General features: G+C 38.6%; 2 protein-coding genes across 6 annotated transcripts in view; both read right to left on the reverse strand.

Annotated features, from left to right (window-relative positions):
- Positions 1–80: 80 nt before the first annotated feature.
- UBE2I (ubiquitin conjugating enzyme E2 I) lies at positions 81–12,040 on the reverse strand. Of its 2 annotated transcripts, none has more exons than XM_054643716.2 (7): positions 11,929–12,040; positions 7,948–8,026; positions 7,676–7,759; positions 4,933–5,005; positions 3,660–3,769; positions 3,408–3,487; positions 81–738 (listed from the first exon to the last, which is right to left on the reverse strand). In XM_054643716.2, exons 2-7 carry the CDS (start codon positions 8,011–8,013, stop codon positions 675–677), a joined length of 477 nt encoding a protein of 158 aa, XP_054499691.1. In that variant the 5' UTR covers positions 8,014–8,026; positions 11,929–12,040; the 3' UTR covers positions 81–674. The 2 variants fall into 2 exon arrangements, with proteins under 2 accessions (XP_054499691.1, XP_054499690.1); XM_054643715.2 differs by lacking the exon at positions 11,929–12,040 and adding an exon at positions 11,598–11,731.
- A 2,002-nt stretch (positions 12,041–14,042) lies between these two features.
- Positions 14,043–20,225, reverse strand: part of KCTD5 (potassium channel tetramerization domain containing 5) — a 32,087-nt gene continuing 25,904 nt past the window's right edge. For all 4 annotated transcript variants that reach the window (XM_054643713.2, XM_054643712.2, XM_054643711.2 and 1 more), the window contains one exon: positions 14,043–20,150. In XM_054643713.2, coding sequence (XP_054499688.1) covers positions 20,121–20,150 — 30 coding nt within the window. In that variant the 3' untranslated portion in view covers positions 14,043–20,120. The remainder of the gene's footprint in view (positions 20,151–20,225) is intronic.

A 20,225-nucleotide genomic window follows, 5' to 3' on the forward strand; every position in this document is an offset into this window, starting at 1 on the left:
AACTTGCACTGAATTGTGTTCAGAGCCGTTTAAATGGCCGTCTTTTAATAATTTTAATGAAGATAAATGAAACAAAGCCCTTTATATAAACAGTTTATTTACTCTAAACAGCAACACAGACAGAATGCCATATAAACACAAAGAAAGTGATGCAGAATAAGGATGCTGGCTAACTTTGGATCTCAGAGGCTCTTAAGCAATAACAACCTAGTTTCTGAAAGATAGAAAAAACAAATTCAGGGAGGGAAGGGGGTGGAGGGCATGATTTTTTTTCATACAGCCAGCTAGAGGCTAAATATAGTTCTAACATTTTAAAGCATGCCTGCATCAGATAGCAAAGTAACTAGAGATACTAGTGAATTTATAGAAGTATAAAAGTTTATAATTTTACAGCAGTTGAAATACTGACATCAATATTAAAATAAAAGCAAGTTTTACATAACAATCAAAAATACAAAAGACTGAAGGAAGAGACCCTGTATGAAAAAACTGGGGGCAATTCAGCAAATTTAGAACTGTATACAACTGGCGAATATGGAAAATGGCACACATACAACCCCCTCCCCTTATGTGGATATTAATTGTACATAGCAACATTACATTTTGCAAAAGTTTTGTAAACAAGTTCTTGCCAAACCAATCCCTTCCTTTTTAAGATGCTGCATGACAAATGCTTATGATGGTGCAAACTTCTTGGCTTGTGCTCGAACCCTCTTTTCATATTCCACTCTGTTTTGGCTGAAAAGAGAAAGGGTAATTATAGCTGGAAAAATCAGAGGCTGTATTACAGCGTTAGTTTCATAATAAAAAGAAACAGAAATCATTGCTGAAGGCAAACGCTACAATAAATTAAAGACTTTTCCGGACAAGTATGGTACTGTTCACCTAGTTACTTCCATCACCTGTTGTCAAATGATTGCACTGACTTTGTACTGTACCAGTCTGTTCAAACGGGTTTGCACCTGCTCTTCTCAAGACCAGCTGTACCTCATGTGCAAACATTCCCTCGTTCATCCAAATTTTTCTACTCCCCGCTCACATTAAGACCTGAGGTCATTAATAACAAATTCCATACCCTAACAGTACAAAGTGAGGAGAGCAATTCACTAATAGCTGGTGGACTTCATATGGGTTTAAATTATCATCTTTACTGCTTTGGAGAGAGAATGGAAATACTCCTAAGAAACAGGAGAATGACAATGGTGTGGTCATTTCAGCCTTTATCTCTACAGACCCTGACTCACAGATTTAGGTTTATCCTAATCTTCACTTGGGGAAAAAAAGCTAGTTCAACACAGCTATGTGTAGCACAGTTGCTACTGATGAGGGAACTATGTCCAGTCACTAAGCCTCTGACTCAAGATGTAAAAGGGTAAGTTCTTTGTCTTCTGTTCTTGTGCCAATGAAGGATAGAAGTACCACAGTAAAGCATTCATTTACATTCAGTTGTCCATTCTGTATTAGCCGTCAGAAGTGTGAGTTGAGCTAAACAAAAATTTGTAACCATTACTCTTCTGCCAGAGATAGTTTAGAGCGCTTAGATTTTGCAAACAGCTTTGCAGTAAATTTAACTTACTTTCAGCTACAAAGGCTTGCTGCAGTGAAAGAAAAAAAGGCAGCATATTATATCCTCAGAACCTGACAGATTGGGGGGAAGAAATGAAACCAATTGTGGTCACATGCAATGAACAATTGCTAGCAAAGAGACTGAAGACAGTCTCTTCTCATGAAGAGATTCACATTCTACATTTAGAGATTTATTCAACATTTTTTCCTCAAAGTTATATTGCATTGCCACATGAGAACATAGCCTAGCTGTTAAGTCTGGCACCCACAGAATCCACACAGAAGAATGCCTTCCATAGGAGACCCTGAATGCCTACAGCAAAGAGTAGGAAGTAGGCTAGCACCTTAGGAGTGCTAAAGTTACTGAACGACAGTACCAAAGGAATCCTGAGAATATGTATTCTTATTCTGAATGTTTATTCTTTAACAACTTGACTAAAAGACCTCTATGTACAATGGTGCATCTACTGCAGTATTTATCAACTATGCCAACATTACAGATGTGTGCAAAATCCCGCTCTGTTTAACTTCTACCAGATATTCACTAAGTAGCGAGAGACACTCTCAGACTGGAGAATAATAGTAACCCATCTGAAATACTCTGCATGTCCAAGAGACATGAAAAGCATAAGTGGGAGACTATACATACTTGAAGTAACAAAAATCTTGTAATATTTTAAGCTAAACAGGTATTTTTTCCCCCTAGAAGCACTTTAAACAGAAACAAGACTAGCCAAGACTGGTTTTGTATATACATGCACGTGGGAGGTGATTAAAAAGAATAAAACACAGACTATCTATACATGTATAGAAGTATATTATTGAGGCCTTCTTCATCATTCCTGGCTCCTGCAACTGTCTTCCATATGCACTCCATCAAGCCTTCAGTAAGCACTTTAAAAAAATAACACTGAGTGAAGCCATTAATTAAATGCAAAACCCACTATCCATTCCTATGTTTCCTTTTCACTAGGACCGTAAAAAAACCCATATTTAACATAGCTTGCAAGTACAGTCACATAAAATGTTATTTTTCAAACTTGGCACTCTCCTGGAGGCCTCTTCTGTCCAGAATTGTAATTCCACAATTCCACCTTGGTTATTATTTCAGTAGCTACCAGTGCCAAAAGCATTTGTTTTAAATGTTTTGCTTCCCTAAAGATTATAGAACAGATATTCACTTTTAATGGTGGAAAAACTTTTAAGACTAAGCCTAAAAAAAACCCTAACAAACTAACAAAGAAACCCAAAAAGTCTCTTTAGCTCACAAATTATCTCCTTTCCTAATCAATGCAAACTTCATTCTGCTAAAGCTACAGGCATTCTGTACTTTTCAACCTACTGTTCTGGAAAATGTAGTTTTCCCAAGATGCCATGTTTCCTACAGTGACCACAGTTCTCCTTTGTCCTTCAGGCACAAGTTCTTACAGGTATGCACCACTGGGCAGAAGTAAGTTACTCCTGTACTGACAAACGTGAATTGTCACCTAATTCAGTCTCCTCTCCTCCTGGTCTCGTGATACCATTACACCACATTGTTACTATTTGGCCTTTAAGGGAACGGACTCTGTGTTAGTCTAGAACCAGGATGAAAATCTTGATATAAGGAGCCTTCGCATCTTATTGCTGCTGCTTTGCTATTAAAAGCTCCACTAGCCTAACAGCCATGCAGCTACCATTTTGTTCAAGTTTAGCACAATCTAGACATCTCCACAGAATACAGTAATGAAGGTAAGAAAATTCCCCATGTCATTTGTAAAAACATTTGCATGTTATACTACAAGTAACAGACACCTGTAAGCAACATGACAACTTTCAGGCTCATATGCAAAGACACTTACCAGTAAATTGTGTAAGCCTCTGCTTGAGCTGGGTCTTGAATATTTGGTTCATTTAGAAGTTCTTGTATGCCTAACAAGATCTATGGAAAAAGGAATAGAAGTAACAGGCATATATTATGGGTATTACTAATAGAGATTCAGTGAAAAACCCTTAGAAACCAATTTAGGTACACACAGTGAACATCTTATACTTGCATCAGATAAGCAAGCAAAGCAGAAGTATTAAGAATACGTCCAAGTACAACTAATGACCTGTTTAATTGTGATTGCTGGCCGCCAGTCCTTATCCTCCTCTAAGATGGAGAGACACACGGTGCCTGAAGGATACACGTTTGGGTGGAATAACGGTGGTTCAAATTTACCTGATAAAGAAGAGGAAATTACTTGCATACAGTGCTAAGAGGAAGATCAGAGAGTTGGGTTAGATCAGCTGGGGGAAAACAAAACCCAAAAATCCCCAAACCAACACTGGCAAAAGAGTCACAAATAAAACCCCACCAATTTCTGGAGCTATTAATACCAGTTTTCTTCTTGGCTCAGCCCGCACCTAAAACAGAAACTCCATCACATCTGTGATATCAATCCAGGCAATCCAACATTGTCTTTTTGACTGGTAATCTTTTGGTTTAGGAATGGAAACATACAAAGTAATTCAAAGTAGCTTTGTGATAAAGACCTTTTAAAAGGTCTTTAAACCCTTTTAAAAACAATTCTGTCTTTTCAGCTTTACATACTACTACATAACGGAAAGATACTACCCTTCACTCATTTTTTCTCTCCTCACTTTAAAATAATGAAAGTTTCATACGAAGAAGACTTAAGTTCTTAGCATTTTTTTCAGTTTCATATTTTCCTATATGAAATCAAGATGCACTGAACAAAAGGAACCAAGTTTAAATTACAAGACTAGGTAGCCAATTCAAGAACCAAGAAACCATGCAATGGAATAGATGTTTTCAGGTTTCTATAATAGGTGAAGTTTGAGATGATATAAGGAAAATTCAGTTCAAAAACTTAAGGAGACTAGGTATCTGAAGATCTAAGTTATACATGGTAGCAGAAAAAGAACAGATTCATATTTTAGAGCAAGTTGATTAAAAGGTTCAAGTTATAGAGGTCCTTTTTTCCAAGTTCCTGTCTTCTGAGTTCTCAGCTTAGAAGACCAACTTAACAGTAAGAACATAGGGATTTAGTCTAAGCTTGCCTACATATTAGTTTCTAAGGACAGCTGATAATGTAGTGAGCATTTCAAGTGATGCTTTCGCCACACTTTGAGGGAACCAATCTCCCTCCCCTCCCAATTCAGATATATCAAGCACTTAGCTGATTTCATCACAACTTTCTGTGATGAAATGCAGGTGGGTGGGGAAAAAGAAAAGGCAATGTATCTTTAAAAAAAAAAACCCAAACCAAAATCAAACAAAACTGCAGGAAAGTAATAACCATTTGTAAGAACCTCATGGATTAATTCAACACTGTTCTAATAAACCTGTGATTTTTAATTACCTGTGGTAATTTTACTTACATTTTGGGGGTGAAGAAGGGTAGTCATCCTTGAAAAGCATCCGTAGTTTAAATAAGCCTCCTTCCCATGGTGTCTACCAAGAGTTAATGTAGAATTTTGGTTACAGAAAGGAAAAGTCAAAATTGTGGAAAAAAGCTTACCATGAATACAGCTTCTCAGGCAAAGCACAAGACATTCTTCTGCTAAATGGCAGAAAATAGCTGTCCTGCACTGTAAGCACACTGTCTAGACTATGGTAAGCTATTCTACCTGTAGAAGAAGCTGAAGTGGAAAGGAAGGGGTTTCTTTCTTCAGCTACTAAGTGATGCCAACTCATCAACACAGTCAGGGTCACCACCAGTAATTCCATATAAAAGTAAAATTTTCACACTACGTAAGAACAGGATACTGCTGAAGTTTTACACTATACATGTACAACGAGGAAGGGGCTGTTGTACCCTCACTAAAGTCTGAGAAGATAGGAGAAGGACACATCCCTTAAGCATGGGAATGTAAATGGCTTCTCTCATGCCTTATGAGAATGTGGTTAATAAAACCATAAATGAACTAAAAATGTGGACAGAACTGTATTACTGCTACAGTTAATGAGATTCACTAGTCTAAACTAACCCTGTCTGCGTTTGGTAGAATGTAGTCTCACAGATTCCATCTTTCTGTATTACAAGAAATTTTAGGAGGCTCTTTATCCCTACCCAGCACGGGGAAGGACACTTATAGGAGCAGCTTCCATGACAGAGAGCAAGCCAAATAAGACCGCACTATTCAAAAGTGTCATACAAACAAGAAAAAAACATCTAGCAATAGAGAAAAAGACTGTCTCAAATATACAAAACACATAAAGAAAAAAGCCCATCTTCTGACAAACTGAGTTCTGCTAATAAGTGTAGAAATGTAGAAAAGGTTCTTATAGCTATAAAATTTATTTCTCTGCTACTTCTCTGTAACTTCCCCTTGCTATGGAAACACTGCAATGAAAGTAAATGTTGGGTTGATTTTTTTAAAACAACTGGAGTAAAGATGGTCTCACATCTTAAAAGCAAAACTGATCAAATCTTATCCTCACAGACAGACATGCTTGAAGACCACCTTAGGAGGAAATTCTTTATTATTTCCTATCTGAACTATGTGATTTTTAGCTGAATGAAAACCAAAACATCCAAAAAACCTACATGAAAAGAGAGAAATCACTTCATTGTCATTGGTATTCATTACGCAAAGTCTCAAGCTAGAAAAGGAAGAAAAACATGCTAGGAATTAATAAGATAACACACTTCCAGAAGTGAATGAATTTTATTCTATTTGCTGTAGTGTATTTAAAGAACTCATTCTAAATTGCTGCAGCCAGTTGTCAACAACTAGAAAAATCCATTCTCCATACCTTCTCAGAGGAGTTCCTTTTTAGAAAACACGAGCTTTTTGATGAATAAAATTTTTGTTTGCTTTCAGTCACACAGGAAGACAAACAGCTTTTAATAATTTACACAGAAGAACAGAACAGTTGGCAAAGTTTTTATCATTTTTCTGATACAGCGACATACCTTATGGGCGAAAGATAGCAGACATTCAGAAGCCCTACTAAGGCTAACAGTATGACAGCAGTATCATCGAGACCATATTGCATTATGGGACTAGTTGCAGATGTTTTTTGAGTCAAATTCTAGGTAGTTAACAAGTGATTTGCTGTCAGATAAGTGAACAGAGTATCCCATCCGGGACTAACGCCACTTCAATATTTAATCTGGCTGACAAGAAAGCATTCTGGTGTTTTCAACTACTCATCTCAGGGAAAGCAGCTGCAGTATAGGATGCCTCCAAACACAAAGGGAATAGAAAGCAACTGCTTGGTCTGATAGAGATGAATAAGTCATGCTGCTTCTTGTTAAATATAATTTTTTTATTAGCAGGAATCACATCAGCCTAACTGATCTTTTCCGGGTGTGACACATTTTCTGGTACACATGAAGCAAGCTTTAAGGCCTTGTTCGCTCCATTTTGCAGTTTACAAAACTTCAAAGCAATGCCATGAAGATTTTGTACGGCATATAAATTTTACCTAAGTACTTAAAAGCGACATCTCCATAAGGTACATAAACTGTTATGAGGAATAATCTTGTTCAGGCAGAAGTAAGGGGATGAGTTTTTCCTTAGACTGTGTTAGAATATTTGTTTGTGCTTTTTTAAGAACTAACTAATGCTGAGCCCAGAGCATTACTACCAAAACTAAGTTGTAACTCTAACAGCAATATTATGTCCAGCATTCAACTAGGGCAGCATCACAGACCCTGCAGGTCTTGCCTACACACAGACTCTTCTGAGAATCTACAAAACAAGATCATCAAGGGTATTTAGGCAAATTGGCAAAAGGCAGTAGAAAAGGCAAGGCAAAAAAGTCCCACACTGAAGACCCGGAAGAAAGAATTAAAATCCCCAAATAATTAATAGTAGTATTTCAGAAGAAGCAAGAAGAAGCAGAAGACAACCTCCAGTTTCAGTACAAGATTCTTAAACACTCCTCTGAAAACTTGTATTCTTCAGGTGCTAAGTGCCAAGAGTTGAACAGGCTTACACTATACTTTGTCCAATATTCCTAGCCCACAGCACTTTTTATTCTAAAGTAGCAGCAGGACACAAACTTCATTATTAAACTATACATAAGGTAAATTCTCAATTGTCAATGTAATGCATAGGCAACTTACATTACTTTTCACCATAAATGAGAAATCAGGAGAACAGTAAGTCTTACCCCTTTCTTTCCTGGAATAGCACACTCCCAGTTCATTAGATTCATCGTGCCATCTGGATTTTTTGTAGGTACTGCTACAAATCCCTGAATCAAGGCAATAAGACATATGGTGAGGATTTTACAAGATGTACTTAAAATACTTTGTGACATATTTTATCTTTACACAAAGTTACTTCTTTTTGCACTACTAATCCTATCAGGGTAATGACAAAATCATCACCAGAACACTGAAACAATTGCAGAGTCAGATATTTAGTAGCTTTCATACTTACAAATGGATGATCTTTTCTCCAGGCTTTTCTCTCCTGTGCAAGTCTGCTAAGAGCTATGCCAGACATATTCAGAGTCCCTCTACAACAAAAGTAATTGCTATTAGCATATACTTTTACTTATAGCATAAACAATGCATTATGTTTATAAGCCCTGCTCACTCAAGAGTAATTTTGACCTCTCATTTTCACTTCAATAACCTAGACACATGTTTCTGCACAACCAGCAGAATTTATCATCAGGAATATCATCAAGTTTCCCCATGCCATCAAGTTCTAAGTAACTGGACTTGACCTACAAAATGCCATCCTTACCTTACTGCTTTATATTTGAACCCCATCTTAGAATAAACTTTGACAGTAGCTTGACAACAGAAGCACTATTAGTAATGGAAGAAGTGCTCAGACTTCCTACTTGTGCAACTGACACTCTGTTTATCTCCTTCCTACACCACATGAGGCATGGCAAATTTCTTATGTAGGCAATTATCTGCATTACTCCTATTTCTGGCAAATGGGAATAAGAAATACTACTTTTTGGGTAAATTCCCACTGAAAGTCAGTATTCCCCAGAAAAGCCACAGGGATATAGAATTTAACAAAGTCATCTCAGTTTTGCAGTGATGCGGCTATAAAATTTCTAGACAACAGCAGGAACAGGCAGCAACACAGAGCTCAGCTAAGGAAGAGCCAGCAGCTCATTCCACAAGACAGATTTTAAATTCCAGTATAAACTGAAGAATATTTCTGCACCTTCACTGCCTTAGTAGTAGCCAAGCATGGTGACCACAACTACAGAAAAAATATGCAGAGCACAGGTCATTCACTACTGCATGACACAGAACAACAGTTCTAAACAGGATGATTGCACGAGTGGTGCTTTCAAATTCAGGGGACGATACTCCATTCACCATAACAGTATTCAAAGTGAGTTTATTTTTCATTGTCAAACTGTATCTAAACTCAGGGTTTCACTAGCCACATGTTCAAATTCCAATGAAGGTTTTTAATCCTTCTTACAACTGCACTTTCACACATTTTAAATAAGAGATGATAATTGGCAATGGGAGAAGTCAGGCCAATTTGTTCTCAAATCCACATATACCTTGTAAACCTTTTTGACAGCCGAAGAGTAGAATGCTTCCACTTAACAAGTTCACAGAGTGACTGAAAGTGCTGTTTCAACTCTATTAAAACAACCCCTTATACGCTGGTTAAGAATTATGCAGAATTTCACTCAATATGTTGATTACTTATAAGAAGTAATGCAGTCTACTACTATTATAAGCATATGAACTGTAGATCTTTAAAAACACCAGACTAAGCAATGTATGCAGTTCCTAGGACACTATGTATTTTAAATCTGTTCTTCAACCTTTTAAGCCTGCTTTGCCTAGACGGCCATATTCCCTAATTCACTTTCAAAGTAGCAACCGAATTAATGTCAGATAAAGCTTTTTGAAAGGGACAATGCACACTCAGTGGACATGCACACACAAAAAATAGTCATACATTCAGTCCAGTTTTCCTCTAGTATTCCCAACACCTACACCTCTATCTTAATTATGGCAGAAGACTTGCAGGACTTAGTGAATGTGTACACATGACTTCAGATTTTAATCTGTTCACAAGCAGGAAATGCAGAGCCATTGAAAAAAAATACCAGCAAAACTGAAAAAAAAAAAAATCACCAAAAACCAAAGGCAACAAAAAATCTCTTCCTTAACCAAATTATACAGGCAGCAAGTTTTAGTAGGTTGTGAGCAAGTTTTAATATGTTTTAAGAGATGTAAATGAACGGCATATACAGCAGAATTTCAGCTGTGCTTTTGGTACCTGGTAGTCCACTGTACTAATACTAACCTTCCCATCATAGGCTGAGAAAACCGTATTTGCTTATAAACCATCCAAATATTCTTACATAGTTCACCAAACTCAACTACCTTTTCTGCCAAAAGGTTGGCATTACACATTTATTCCATTTCCTGTGGCTAACAACCAATTATTTGCAACCTCAAGGGAAACGCCAGTTTCTCACCGGGTAAATAAACAGTGGATCTTCTGCAGAACATCAGTAACTTTTCAAGTAATTGAAAAAAAAAATCCCGAGTTTTCAGACCATGCATCCTACTTACTTTTGTTACACACTATACTGTGCCCTAATACAATAAAGATTTTTCTAATGCTCTACAAATAGGTTTCCAAATCTTGAGGCATTTGTTTTAGTTAAACTCTGAAAAAATTTCAGTGCATATGAGAGACGACAGGCTTCACATATCTGGTTTCCAGACTTCAGTTACATCGAAGAGAACAGACAAGCATCTAGAACCTCACCAGTCTATTAGAAAATATTAAACAAGAAGACTGAAATCTCATTTCACAAACTAAGATCCCATTAGTTAAGCATCCCCTCAAAAAAAATCTGCTAACAAACTGTCAATATGGATTCTCTATATCCCTATCTATTAATGTACTACATTACCAGAAAGAATTCTGCACCAGAGGAAGTCTATTCAATCCTATTTTTGCACATACCATAAAAGTCGAAGCCACCAGTCTTCACGTTTTGAGTTTAATCCCCCAAATTCCCCCCTGCCATTAAGAGGTAGTAATGTCACTTTTACTGCCATCAACTCAAAGTTAACAGAAACTTCCAAATTTACTCAGCAGCTTGCCTTTGCTGCTGTTACTGCCTACATTAGAAAAAGGACAGAATAAAACCATTATGCTCATCATAGACGCAAACTTTTGTGCCTCATTACAGAATATCTTACCCATTTACACGTTCTGATGGGGTGGAACAACCTACTTTCACATACAAAATGCTCGTCTTGCAAAGAATCCCGTACCACAAACAACTCTCTAAACACATCAGCGATATGCTCTTTGAGGTTCAAGAATTTCAGTACGACTTATTGGTTCCAAGCAGCAAGAAAAAAGACCCCAAAACGTTAAGATTGCTAGCCTCACATTTTTACTTTGCAGGTTAAATACTAACATAGAAAGACATTATTATCGAAGTAGTTCGCCCTGAACTATACGAACTTTATTTTTCAGAAGGGTGGAGAAAGCCACGGTCTGAGCTTTAATCAAAGCACACTAACTCTGGACTAGGATAGAAAGTCTCCTCTGCTTGCGGCAAAAGAAAGGTATAAGAGGCCGAGCGTCGACCGGAGTCGCACGTAAAACAACAGAAGATGCCGCACGGCGATGGACTCCGTGTTCGACGGCCAAGTAACCGGACAGGGCCGAGCACCGCCCGCCACCGCGGAGGGCCGCTGGTCCCGTCAGCCCCGCGAGGGGCCGGGGCAGCGCCCAAGGCCTGCACGGGGCACCGCGGGCCCGCCCGACGTTCCCGGGCATATACTCGGCGGGGCGGGACCGGCTCGCGCAGGCCAAGCGGTTCCACGCCCTGCTCGGCGACCTCCGCCCGCCACCACCGAGACCTGCGGGGTGCTCAGAGCCTCAGGCGGACAGTGCTGCGCCGGCGGCCCAGCCACAAGGCAGGAGCCACCAGGCCCGCAAGCCCGTGGCCGCCAGTCCCGTCCCGCCCCGTCGCAGGTGAGGGGCGCCAGCCCGGCCCGGCCCGGCCCAGCCCCGCTCCGCTCCCCGACCCCGGGGCCACCCCGGCCCCACTCCCGGCCAGGCCTCACCGAGAGCCGCCGCCGCCGCGCGTGTCCCGGATCGAGGCCGCGCGAGTGACCCGGATGTTCCCGCTCCCGCTGCTTTGTCTCCACTCCGGAGTTTCCCTCCCTCTCGCCTCGGCGCGGAGCGCGAAAGCAATATTCTGTCCCTCGGCCCGATCCGTCTGTGATCCTATCGTCACGCGTTACGCATCCCCGCGAGACAGGACCCAGAGGTGCCCCCAACAATGCCTGAGTATGAAGCACCAGAAAAACTCCACGCGGGGCTACCCCAAAGCCGAGAACTTCCTCGTGCCTCTCGCTCCCGCCAGCTCCGGCGGAAAGCTGAATCAATTTTTACCTCTGGCGCCGTGGGAGCCGCCTGCGACTTAAGAACGCCTGGTCCGTCGACGGGCGCGCGCAGGTCTGGCGGGCCGCACTCGAGCCGGGCCGAGCCCCGCCCCCTGTGCCGGCCGAGCCTGATTGGAGGAGGGGCCGCGGCTCTGAGGGGCTCCCGCTGCTGTGGAGGGGCCTATCAGAGAGCCGGCAGGCGGCACGGAAGGCGGTCTTCAGTTCGCCTCCATCCCGCGCTAGTTTCACTGACCTTTACGGGATTTATGACCTGGGTTTTGTTTCCCATTGCTTTGTTGGTTTGGTTTGGTTTGGTCTCCTTTCCTTTCCTTTCCTTGGGGGTGGGGGGGGGGGACGGACACGACGCATTTTTAGTGGCGAGTACGAATCACATTCTATTCTCATCTTGAACTTCTCTTTCTTAATGAAACTGAGGAATTTTTAGTCCTGAAACCGCTGCCTAGCTATGCCTTGTGCTAGTCTGTGTCAATGTTACTTGAACAATGTTCTGTGTAGTAATAAAGTTCAAAATTATTTCTTCAGAACTCCAGAATTGACTATTTCAATAAATAATCACCTAGATTCCAATCAGCCCTAATCAAAATACATGCTGAATATCACTCTACCTAAGAAACCTTTCACCAGTAGCAAATGCCCACTGTAGACGAGGATAAACACATACTCCCCTGTGTAACTTTCCATACAAGTCCAGTGGCATTACGAAAAGCAGTGGAAGCTGTTAACAGCTGCCTTACAGGATCTCTCTCATGAAATTGTACACATTACAGTCTCTGAGAATGTCATATATATATGGGCCATGTGTATATGACTATCAGGCAAGATTTCAGCACACGGAAAGATGAACAGCACCCTAAAAGGAGAATTTGCAGGATCATTTTCATCTTTCTGAAGTTAAACTTCCCACTGAAAGGAAAACTAGTGCCAAATGAACCCTAGATGTTATAAAATATCCAAACAGGCTGCTAATGACTTGGTCATTTGTGTCCCCTTTATAACCTGGTTTCTAGTTCAGGGTAGACACTTGTCCCTTTTGTGCTCTCATTTTTCCTAAATGGTGAAAACATTTGCAACAACATATGTAGAATAGGAATTTGGGTTGAAAGTCATGCTGGCTGACTCTAAAATATCAATACTTTTAGTAGGACAGTCTGATGAAAATACAGATGCACACACTGATTACTTAATTACTGTAATTTCTGTACTTGATTACTACAGCAGTGTTTGTTCTTAGCACTTATTTTAGAAAAATTTAAGTGCAATTAAATGCAGCAAATTGGTTTAGTAAAATAACAATTTTACTGATGTTGCTGGATATACAAGGAAATATAGAATGTGCTTTGCACTTAAAACCGACTAAACTGTTAAGATGAAATTCACTTCATTTGTAACTACAGAGCCTTTAGGAATTTAAAAATCATGGGTCCTAGCTTCTCAAATTCTTATGAGCAGTTCAGCAAATAAGAGCTGCCCAGTGGTCTTCTCAATACTAATATTCAATTATAAACTTTTCTATAGTTACAGAGGACACAGCTGTCAAATTTCCTGGATAATTTCAACAACCTGTACTTTGTAGTTAAATAATTTACTTCCTTCAGCCATTTCTATCTTTGCAACTTATATGTTTGCCTTATTACAAAGCATCAATTTCCATTAGCTTAGTTTTTCAACCAAAGGAAGCAATTATATTAAAAAGCAAAGTAGTGGATTCTAGGATCTTTGATGTTAGGCAGGGTGGTTTTTGAGTTGTACAAAAGAAAAGGTAAGCAAAGTGATTACTTGAAACTTTTTCATGTGATTATATATCCATAAAAGAGACAACTACTTCCTCCTACAATAATCAGCATGTCACAGCAACTGCAAAGGAAAATAATTTCCCAACTGATATATATCTGAATAGACTTAACTTTTTCATGACAAAGCTTTTTGGGGCAGCAGTAAAGGACACTTCTCCTTTACAAAGGAGAAAGCATTAATGCTTTGAATCACTACACAAATATGTAACTACATTTTACATCTGAAGTGCTAAACTAGGAATTCTCACAGGATATGACACTATTAATATCAACTAGTGCATTTAGAAAAGACAGATGTAAGACATCACACTTTAAAAGGGAAAAACCAGGTTTATTCCATGCAGTTTACAATACACTAGTGTTATGAAAAGGAAGTTAAAAAAATACCCATACACATTTCATTTGTTTTGAAAGTGATGGTTAACTGTAACCATCTTCAAATTATTTGGGAAGCCCTAGCAGATATTTTTCCAGGGAAATTTCCCTGAATTCAGTTTCTTGTCTGTGTCTGTGCTATGAGTTTTGGTTAATGCAAATGCATTAAAACCAAATCATAACTCAAATTTTGCTGCAGTAAGAACACTTCAGATATAGTGAACTGGCACAAAATAAAGTGTTATTGCTAATCCACTATCCAGGAAATAACACGTTGCCAGTATGGCCACTTGGGTATAAGCACAAACAGGTGATGCCCAACTAATTCTGAGACCAGTGATTTGGAGGAAAAGCTTAAAAAAAAAGAACATTTGTTGAATTGGGTAGGTGATCCTAAAGAGTGCATAGGAAGTTGATTTCTCATAGCTAAGTTGAGGTAAGGATAAGGGCAGAAGCAGGTGGAAAAAGCTGCCATTTGATACTCCTTCTGTTTGATGATCTTGTTTCAGTTCCAGTAGAGAGGTTGGTAACATTCCTTTTACAAGCACCTTGGCACTTTCTTCATTCTAGCAAGTACACATGAGCCAAGTTAATGTGAGTAAAGTTGTGCATAAGCTTTTGGAAAATCTTCAAGAGTAGCAAGAATCATGTACACAATAAATACATTTACTCTTACTCTTCACACATTTCAGATTATGAGGCCTCAAAATCACAACAGGTCTTACATCAAAATTCAGGCTCAGCTTTCTAAGGCAAGGAGAGCACTGTCACAGAACCTCTTCCCCTTCCACTCACCCCCAAAGTAGCAAAATACCTTTAAAAAAAGTTTCTCTCATTATAGTACTTACTAAGACACAACATCCTGAAGAGAACCATCTGATGCCTCTAGAAAGCTATATTGGCAGCAGTATCTACTCACTGAACTTTTGAGAAGTTTATGCCTTGGTAGACATCACTAAAGTAAAGGTCAACTAAGTTGCAAAGAAATATTCTGTGACAATTTCCTGGGGCAGAACCTTCCTCAAAGCTTCTCTATTGCCAGTGCTGTTCATAAAAGTCGATAGATTTCAGCCAAGGTAATAATGAAGTGGAGGGTAGGTGTACTGCCTTCTCTAGTGTGCCCTTATCCAATCTGGATACTGAAAATCCAAGCCATATAGGAACACTTAGATCTGCAATTGGTTCAGACATCTGTAAAAATTATTTCAGAGTCCATGAGTTGAAAGGAAAACAGACTAGTTGTTTTTTAGATATTGTATGTCTCTGGAACCTCAAACTAGCCCTGGAAAGCATTTTAGCCCTTAGCATTTCTGCTCTGAAAATGGAGAGCTCCTTCTGAAAGTCATTTAGGCAAACTGGACAAGATCTATTTAGCCCTTTAAAGCCTCTGTGCATTAAGAGGCCTTTAAAGACAGCTCCTGATTTTTGTGAAACAAAGGAAAACTTGCATGACTGAGTTCAGAGAGCCTTTCGGGGTTTTTTTTAAACTGAATATTCATACTATTTAAACAATCACTATTTCTACACAAAGCCCCATGTAAGATCCCAAGATTGTCCTCAAAACTGGAGACAGCTGCAGTCTAAATTACAACAAAGTAACAGGCATCATCCTTAGGCTTAAGTATTTCAAAACTGTTGTATTAGAAAAGACACTTCTCCAATGGCAACTCAAGTTTTAACCTTACTCTCTTAAGATAACAGACACTGTTAAAGGAATAACAAAATTTCATCTCTTTTCAAAGACCTACAGCTCAAGGGCTGATTGAAAAAGTTAATTTGAAGAACTTGAAACTTTTGATGAGGTGAGAGAGAATAAAAAATAGGAGAATGGCACTTTCTGATTTTATCACATCTTAAGGGAACAAAACCCCAGACTTCAGGCTTTCATTTGACTTCCATCTTCCTCAAAAAGCCCAGAAGAAGTTTACTCTTCTCCCAGTATTTCCCAAGGAATACATTCCAGTATACCTGGGTAATTATTATCTGGATTCTATTTAATTCCACTGAACCAGATACTATTGCATTTTTGCACTCCAAGTTCATTTTTGTAATATTAATAAAATTTGTAACTAATGTGTGTTAATTTGCTGGTGGGAGCTCTCTACAGCTTAAACAGAGACTGACAACTCTCAACAACTTCAACAGACATTCACAGAATAGCGTTCTGTTATGAGAAGCACTTTTCTGATAGTGTTAACACCATACTCAGCAGACTTGTTCCCTTAGTTGCATGCCTGCAACTATTGTAATCTGCCAGTTTTCATTTTTCTCCTGAAAAAAACCCCAAAAATACCCCTCTCTCAGAAAAAGAGGAGATTGATTCCATTTTTGAATCTGCAGGAAATAGTCTTGTTTCTAATCAATCATAACTGTGCATTCACATTGCTAGAAATGGAGCTACACAGCTAGTGTCTAAAGAAAATCTCAAACCAAAAAAGTCAGATGGATTCACTGAGCTTCATTTTTTAAGAAATATCTTCTCCTAATGCTACAATGAAGGATGAAAGGAACTTTTATCAATACAAGAAATCTGAGTTTGAAAAAAACAGCACATTTTTCAACTTTTATGAGTATACCATTGTATTGATGGAAACTTTAGTAAAGATTCAAAAAAAGCTTCTAAATTCAATCAAATCTTTGACACACAATTAAATTACTTTGGGATTAAAAACATGCAATTAACGGTAATCCATGGAAATCCCACAGTAAATAGGACAAAATCCCAGGTAACCTTTGGGCTGGGAGCTGCTGATTCAGAGTATACATTTGGATAGTTATTATGGACCATGTGACATCCATGTCTTTGAGGCCTCAGAATTACTTGTTCATTGCAGACAAATTCTGATTCACCTGCTGCTTGAAGAAGTAAAAAGCATGTAACATAAAAATACCATCTCCAATAAAGGAAAAAATAGCTTCTGAGAAAACCTAAGGCAAATAATATGCTGTCTCCTAACTCAAAGTAAGAAATTGCTACAGCAAATTTGAACTTCTGTTTTTAAACAAGTTTTGCAAGAAGTTTGTCATGTAAATGTCTTTAAGGAATTCCATCTCTCTCCTTTCCTGTTTTATTCCTTCTGCTATGATCTGTTCAAGCGCAGGATCTGAAGTTCTAACCTGGAATACTGTTCTGATTAAACAACAGAGGAGCTGTGTATGTCCACAGTTAAGTTCAAGCAGTCTGCAGTACAGCTTTGCAGTTCCAGCCTGATAGTGAACCCCTCAGCTCTGCAGAGTCACAGGCAATTCTCAGGTAGGTACTCTCTAAACAGCAGAAAAAGAACAAAGGAATCCAGTTTTAACTGTATAGGTACATTGCTTCCTCCTTGCAAGAGCTTAACAGATGAAGCAATGTTTGCCAAGCCTGGTCATGGAGATTGGACTCTAATGCAATTACCTTGCATTACTCTATTTGAAACTGCAACAGTCAAACAAAAAGAAACAAAATTTATTTAGGGATAAATTCTTAATGCCTTGAAAAAAGCTGAAGAGAGCGTTTTCATCTATCTGAAAGTCCTGCATGATCACAAAAATTAAAGCAATAATGACAATAGCAAGAACAGGAAAGTAGTTAGTTCAGGTGGCCTCAAACGACAGTGTATTTAAAATAATTTACAAGGTACCTGCCAACTAAAGTTCTTTCTTTTCTTTCCTTCCTAAAATCTTTGTGAGATATTGGAAACAAAGTGCAAAAAATTATTAAACACTCATTTCCCTAAAATTAGCTATGGCAGGGATACAATATAAACTAAACTGCAGGTAATCTCAGCATAGAAGCAGGTTTTAAAACTGAAAATATTCTGTTGGGGAAAAACCCCCATACTTAGAAAAAACCACTCTTTTACATACTCAAAATTTGTTCGGTTTGCTCAGTTTGTTACTCATGCTTTGCCGATGTCATTCAGGAAAATTTCACTTTATTAAATAGTCTGTCCTTTTTGGATTTAATAAGAGAGGCAACAGAAATGCTGATTCAGAAGGATCAGTGTAAAACTGGTATTTTAGGCATTAAAATCCACTTAGATCAATGCTGAATTACTCTGTAGAGCACATCAAGAAAACAACTAGTAACATGGTTGGCTGCAATTGGCTGCAATGAGCCGGGGAGCTCAGAGATCTTGGTGGAGTCATACTGCTTAAAAACACAGTGACTACTGCAGCAGAGGAAATGTTTTAATATGCAGTTAACACAGACAATTGTTATGCTTATTTTCAGATACACAAGATAATCCGTCACTATTTAGGGGACATCTCTGTGCTCAATTTAAGCTGATAAAATATGGGTACCTAAAAAAGTATAAAAGTATAAACATTTCCCCCCTACACAATTACAGTTTTAGTAAATTAAATTCAGTTTTAACTTCTTAAAAAAAGACAAAAATTGTATGTGTTGTGGAGAGGCCAGCAGCTTCCCGTGCAGACCACATCCAAGTCACAAAATGCATTACAAATCCTTTCAAGCATTAGGCACACGGACAAAACATTTAGCCCATTGCTTAATCTGTTTAGTAGAAATGTTTCTTACAAATTGTTTTGCCAAACTTTTATCAATGTCGAAGTCCTTTAAAAAATAAAATAATAATTAAAAATAAAGTAGACCCTGGGTGTTTGAAAATCAGTATACAGTATATGCATAAATTCTGAAATTACTAAGAATGAAAACTGTGATGTCTTTAGAATTTAAAACCATCTTGTAGCTTTTTGAAACTCCCTTCCACTGGTTCCATGAGTCAATGAAGCCAAGTTTTATACTGTCCATTTTGTAAAGTGTTTTAAAGATGTGCTAAAGATTTTGCTCAAAACATAGTGTGTGTCTTGTGTATTAGCCTTTATCAAGGACAAACTAACAAAGCTGCACCACATTCTGTTCAAACACTGTTCTTAACTGCATAGCTGAAACTGTATAGAAAGAGAAAGGCTGATCACAGGGATCCTGAATATCCAAAGTAATCAGGTTTTTCAACTGGATGGAGTTTATGTTCACACTAAGGTTGATTTTAAGCCAAGTCATAGAGAGATAGGGACCTAGGACTAGCCAGCTGTATTTCTGTAAAACCTTCAGCTCTAGAAAAATCTCTACCCTAATCCACAGTTCAATGCTTATAGGCATTTTATAGAAGCAGAAACACACATATGAGTACAAACACCTCCAAAGAAACAGAATGTTCAGTTGGTCATTTTAACTGAATTTTGATTCCACTTTCAAGCATGTGACCAGGACTGGAGCGTAACTTTTGCAGGAGACTGTTTAACAGAGAGAACATCAAGAATAACTCAGAGGAAGGCCATTTTCTCTGAATTTAGTCTTCCCTTTGGGTATTGAAATAAGCTATACATCCAGTCAATATATACACCCTTCAGAGAAACCTTTTCTCTGTTGTGTAACTTTTACACATGCTAGTTTCAGTTGATCTTCTAGGCTGTTATTACATAATAGATTATGTCACAGAACCATAAGGAATGTGCAGTATAATACAGTCAACTGGGGCTGACACTGATTCTGAAACAACATATGCCCAAATACTTGCGTTTCTGGGCTGTAACATTTGTGTGTGTGTGTGTGTGTGTGTGTGTGCATGTGTGTCTAAGTGTATGTGTGTGTAGCACCAATTACATTGTCCTTTTAAGGTTTACAATGATTAGTAGGAAAAGGTCTCCAAACTGATCAACATTGGGTCATCCAGCACCAGGCATTAAGTGCTACATGTCTCCAAGGAAAATATGAGTGCATGGTCATTTCTTTTCAAATGACCAGTGTCAATAAGCCAACAAGAAAGCACAACCATGCACTACAACCAAGACTTAACACACATTCCCACACCATCTATTCCCATTATGTAATCTTGCAATGCTTCCAGAAGTTGACACCAGCTTATAGGCAAATATGGTTGAACCCAGATCAACAGAAAATTGTCTAAATCAGATTTTTTTCTTTTGCAGCCAAGCCTCTTCAGTGTGACAATTCACTGCATCTTCGAATAAAGAAAAAAATTGTCACCGTTCAATACTGTCTTCACATCCTGGAACCTCGTTCTTGCAAAATCTGAAATAGACCAATAAAAATTCTATAAATGAAGATTAGCTCAATGTCATTCCTAAAGCATGGAGATCAAAGAGC

Source organism: Agelaius phoeniceus, chromosome 16 (genome assembly GCF_051311805.1).
Source record: "Agelaius phoeniceus isolate bAgePho1 chromosome 16, bAgePho1.hap1, whole genome shotgun sequence".
In the NCBI taxonomy this organism is placed as follows: Eukaryota; Metazoa; Chordata; class Aves; order Passeriformes; family Icteridae; genus Agelaius; species Agelaius phoeniceus.

Bases quoted from the DNA above. Each gene is read 5' to 3' on its own strand.
- UBE2I (XM_054643716.2), bottom strand. From the start codon at position 8,013: ATGTCTGGCATAGCTCTTAGCAGACTTGCACAGGAGAGAAAAGCCTGG. The intron at 3,770-4,932 runs GTAAGTAAAATT...CTTCTTTATCAG, and splicing joins CCCTTCTTCACCCCCAAAAT to GTAAATTTGAACCACCGTTA. The intron at 739-3,407 runs GTAAGTGTCTTT...TTCTCTTTTCAG, and splicing joins GAGGCTTACACAATTTACTG to CCAAAACAGAGTGGAATATG.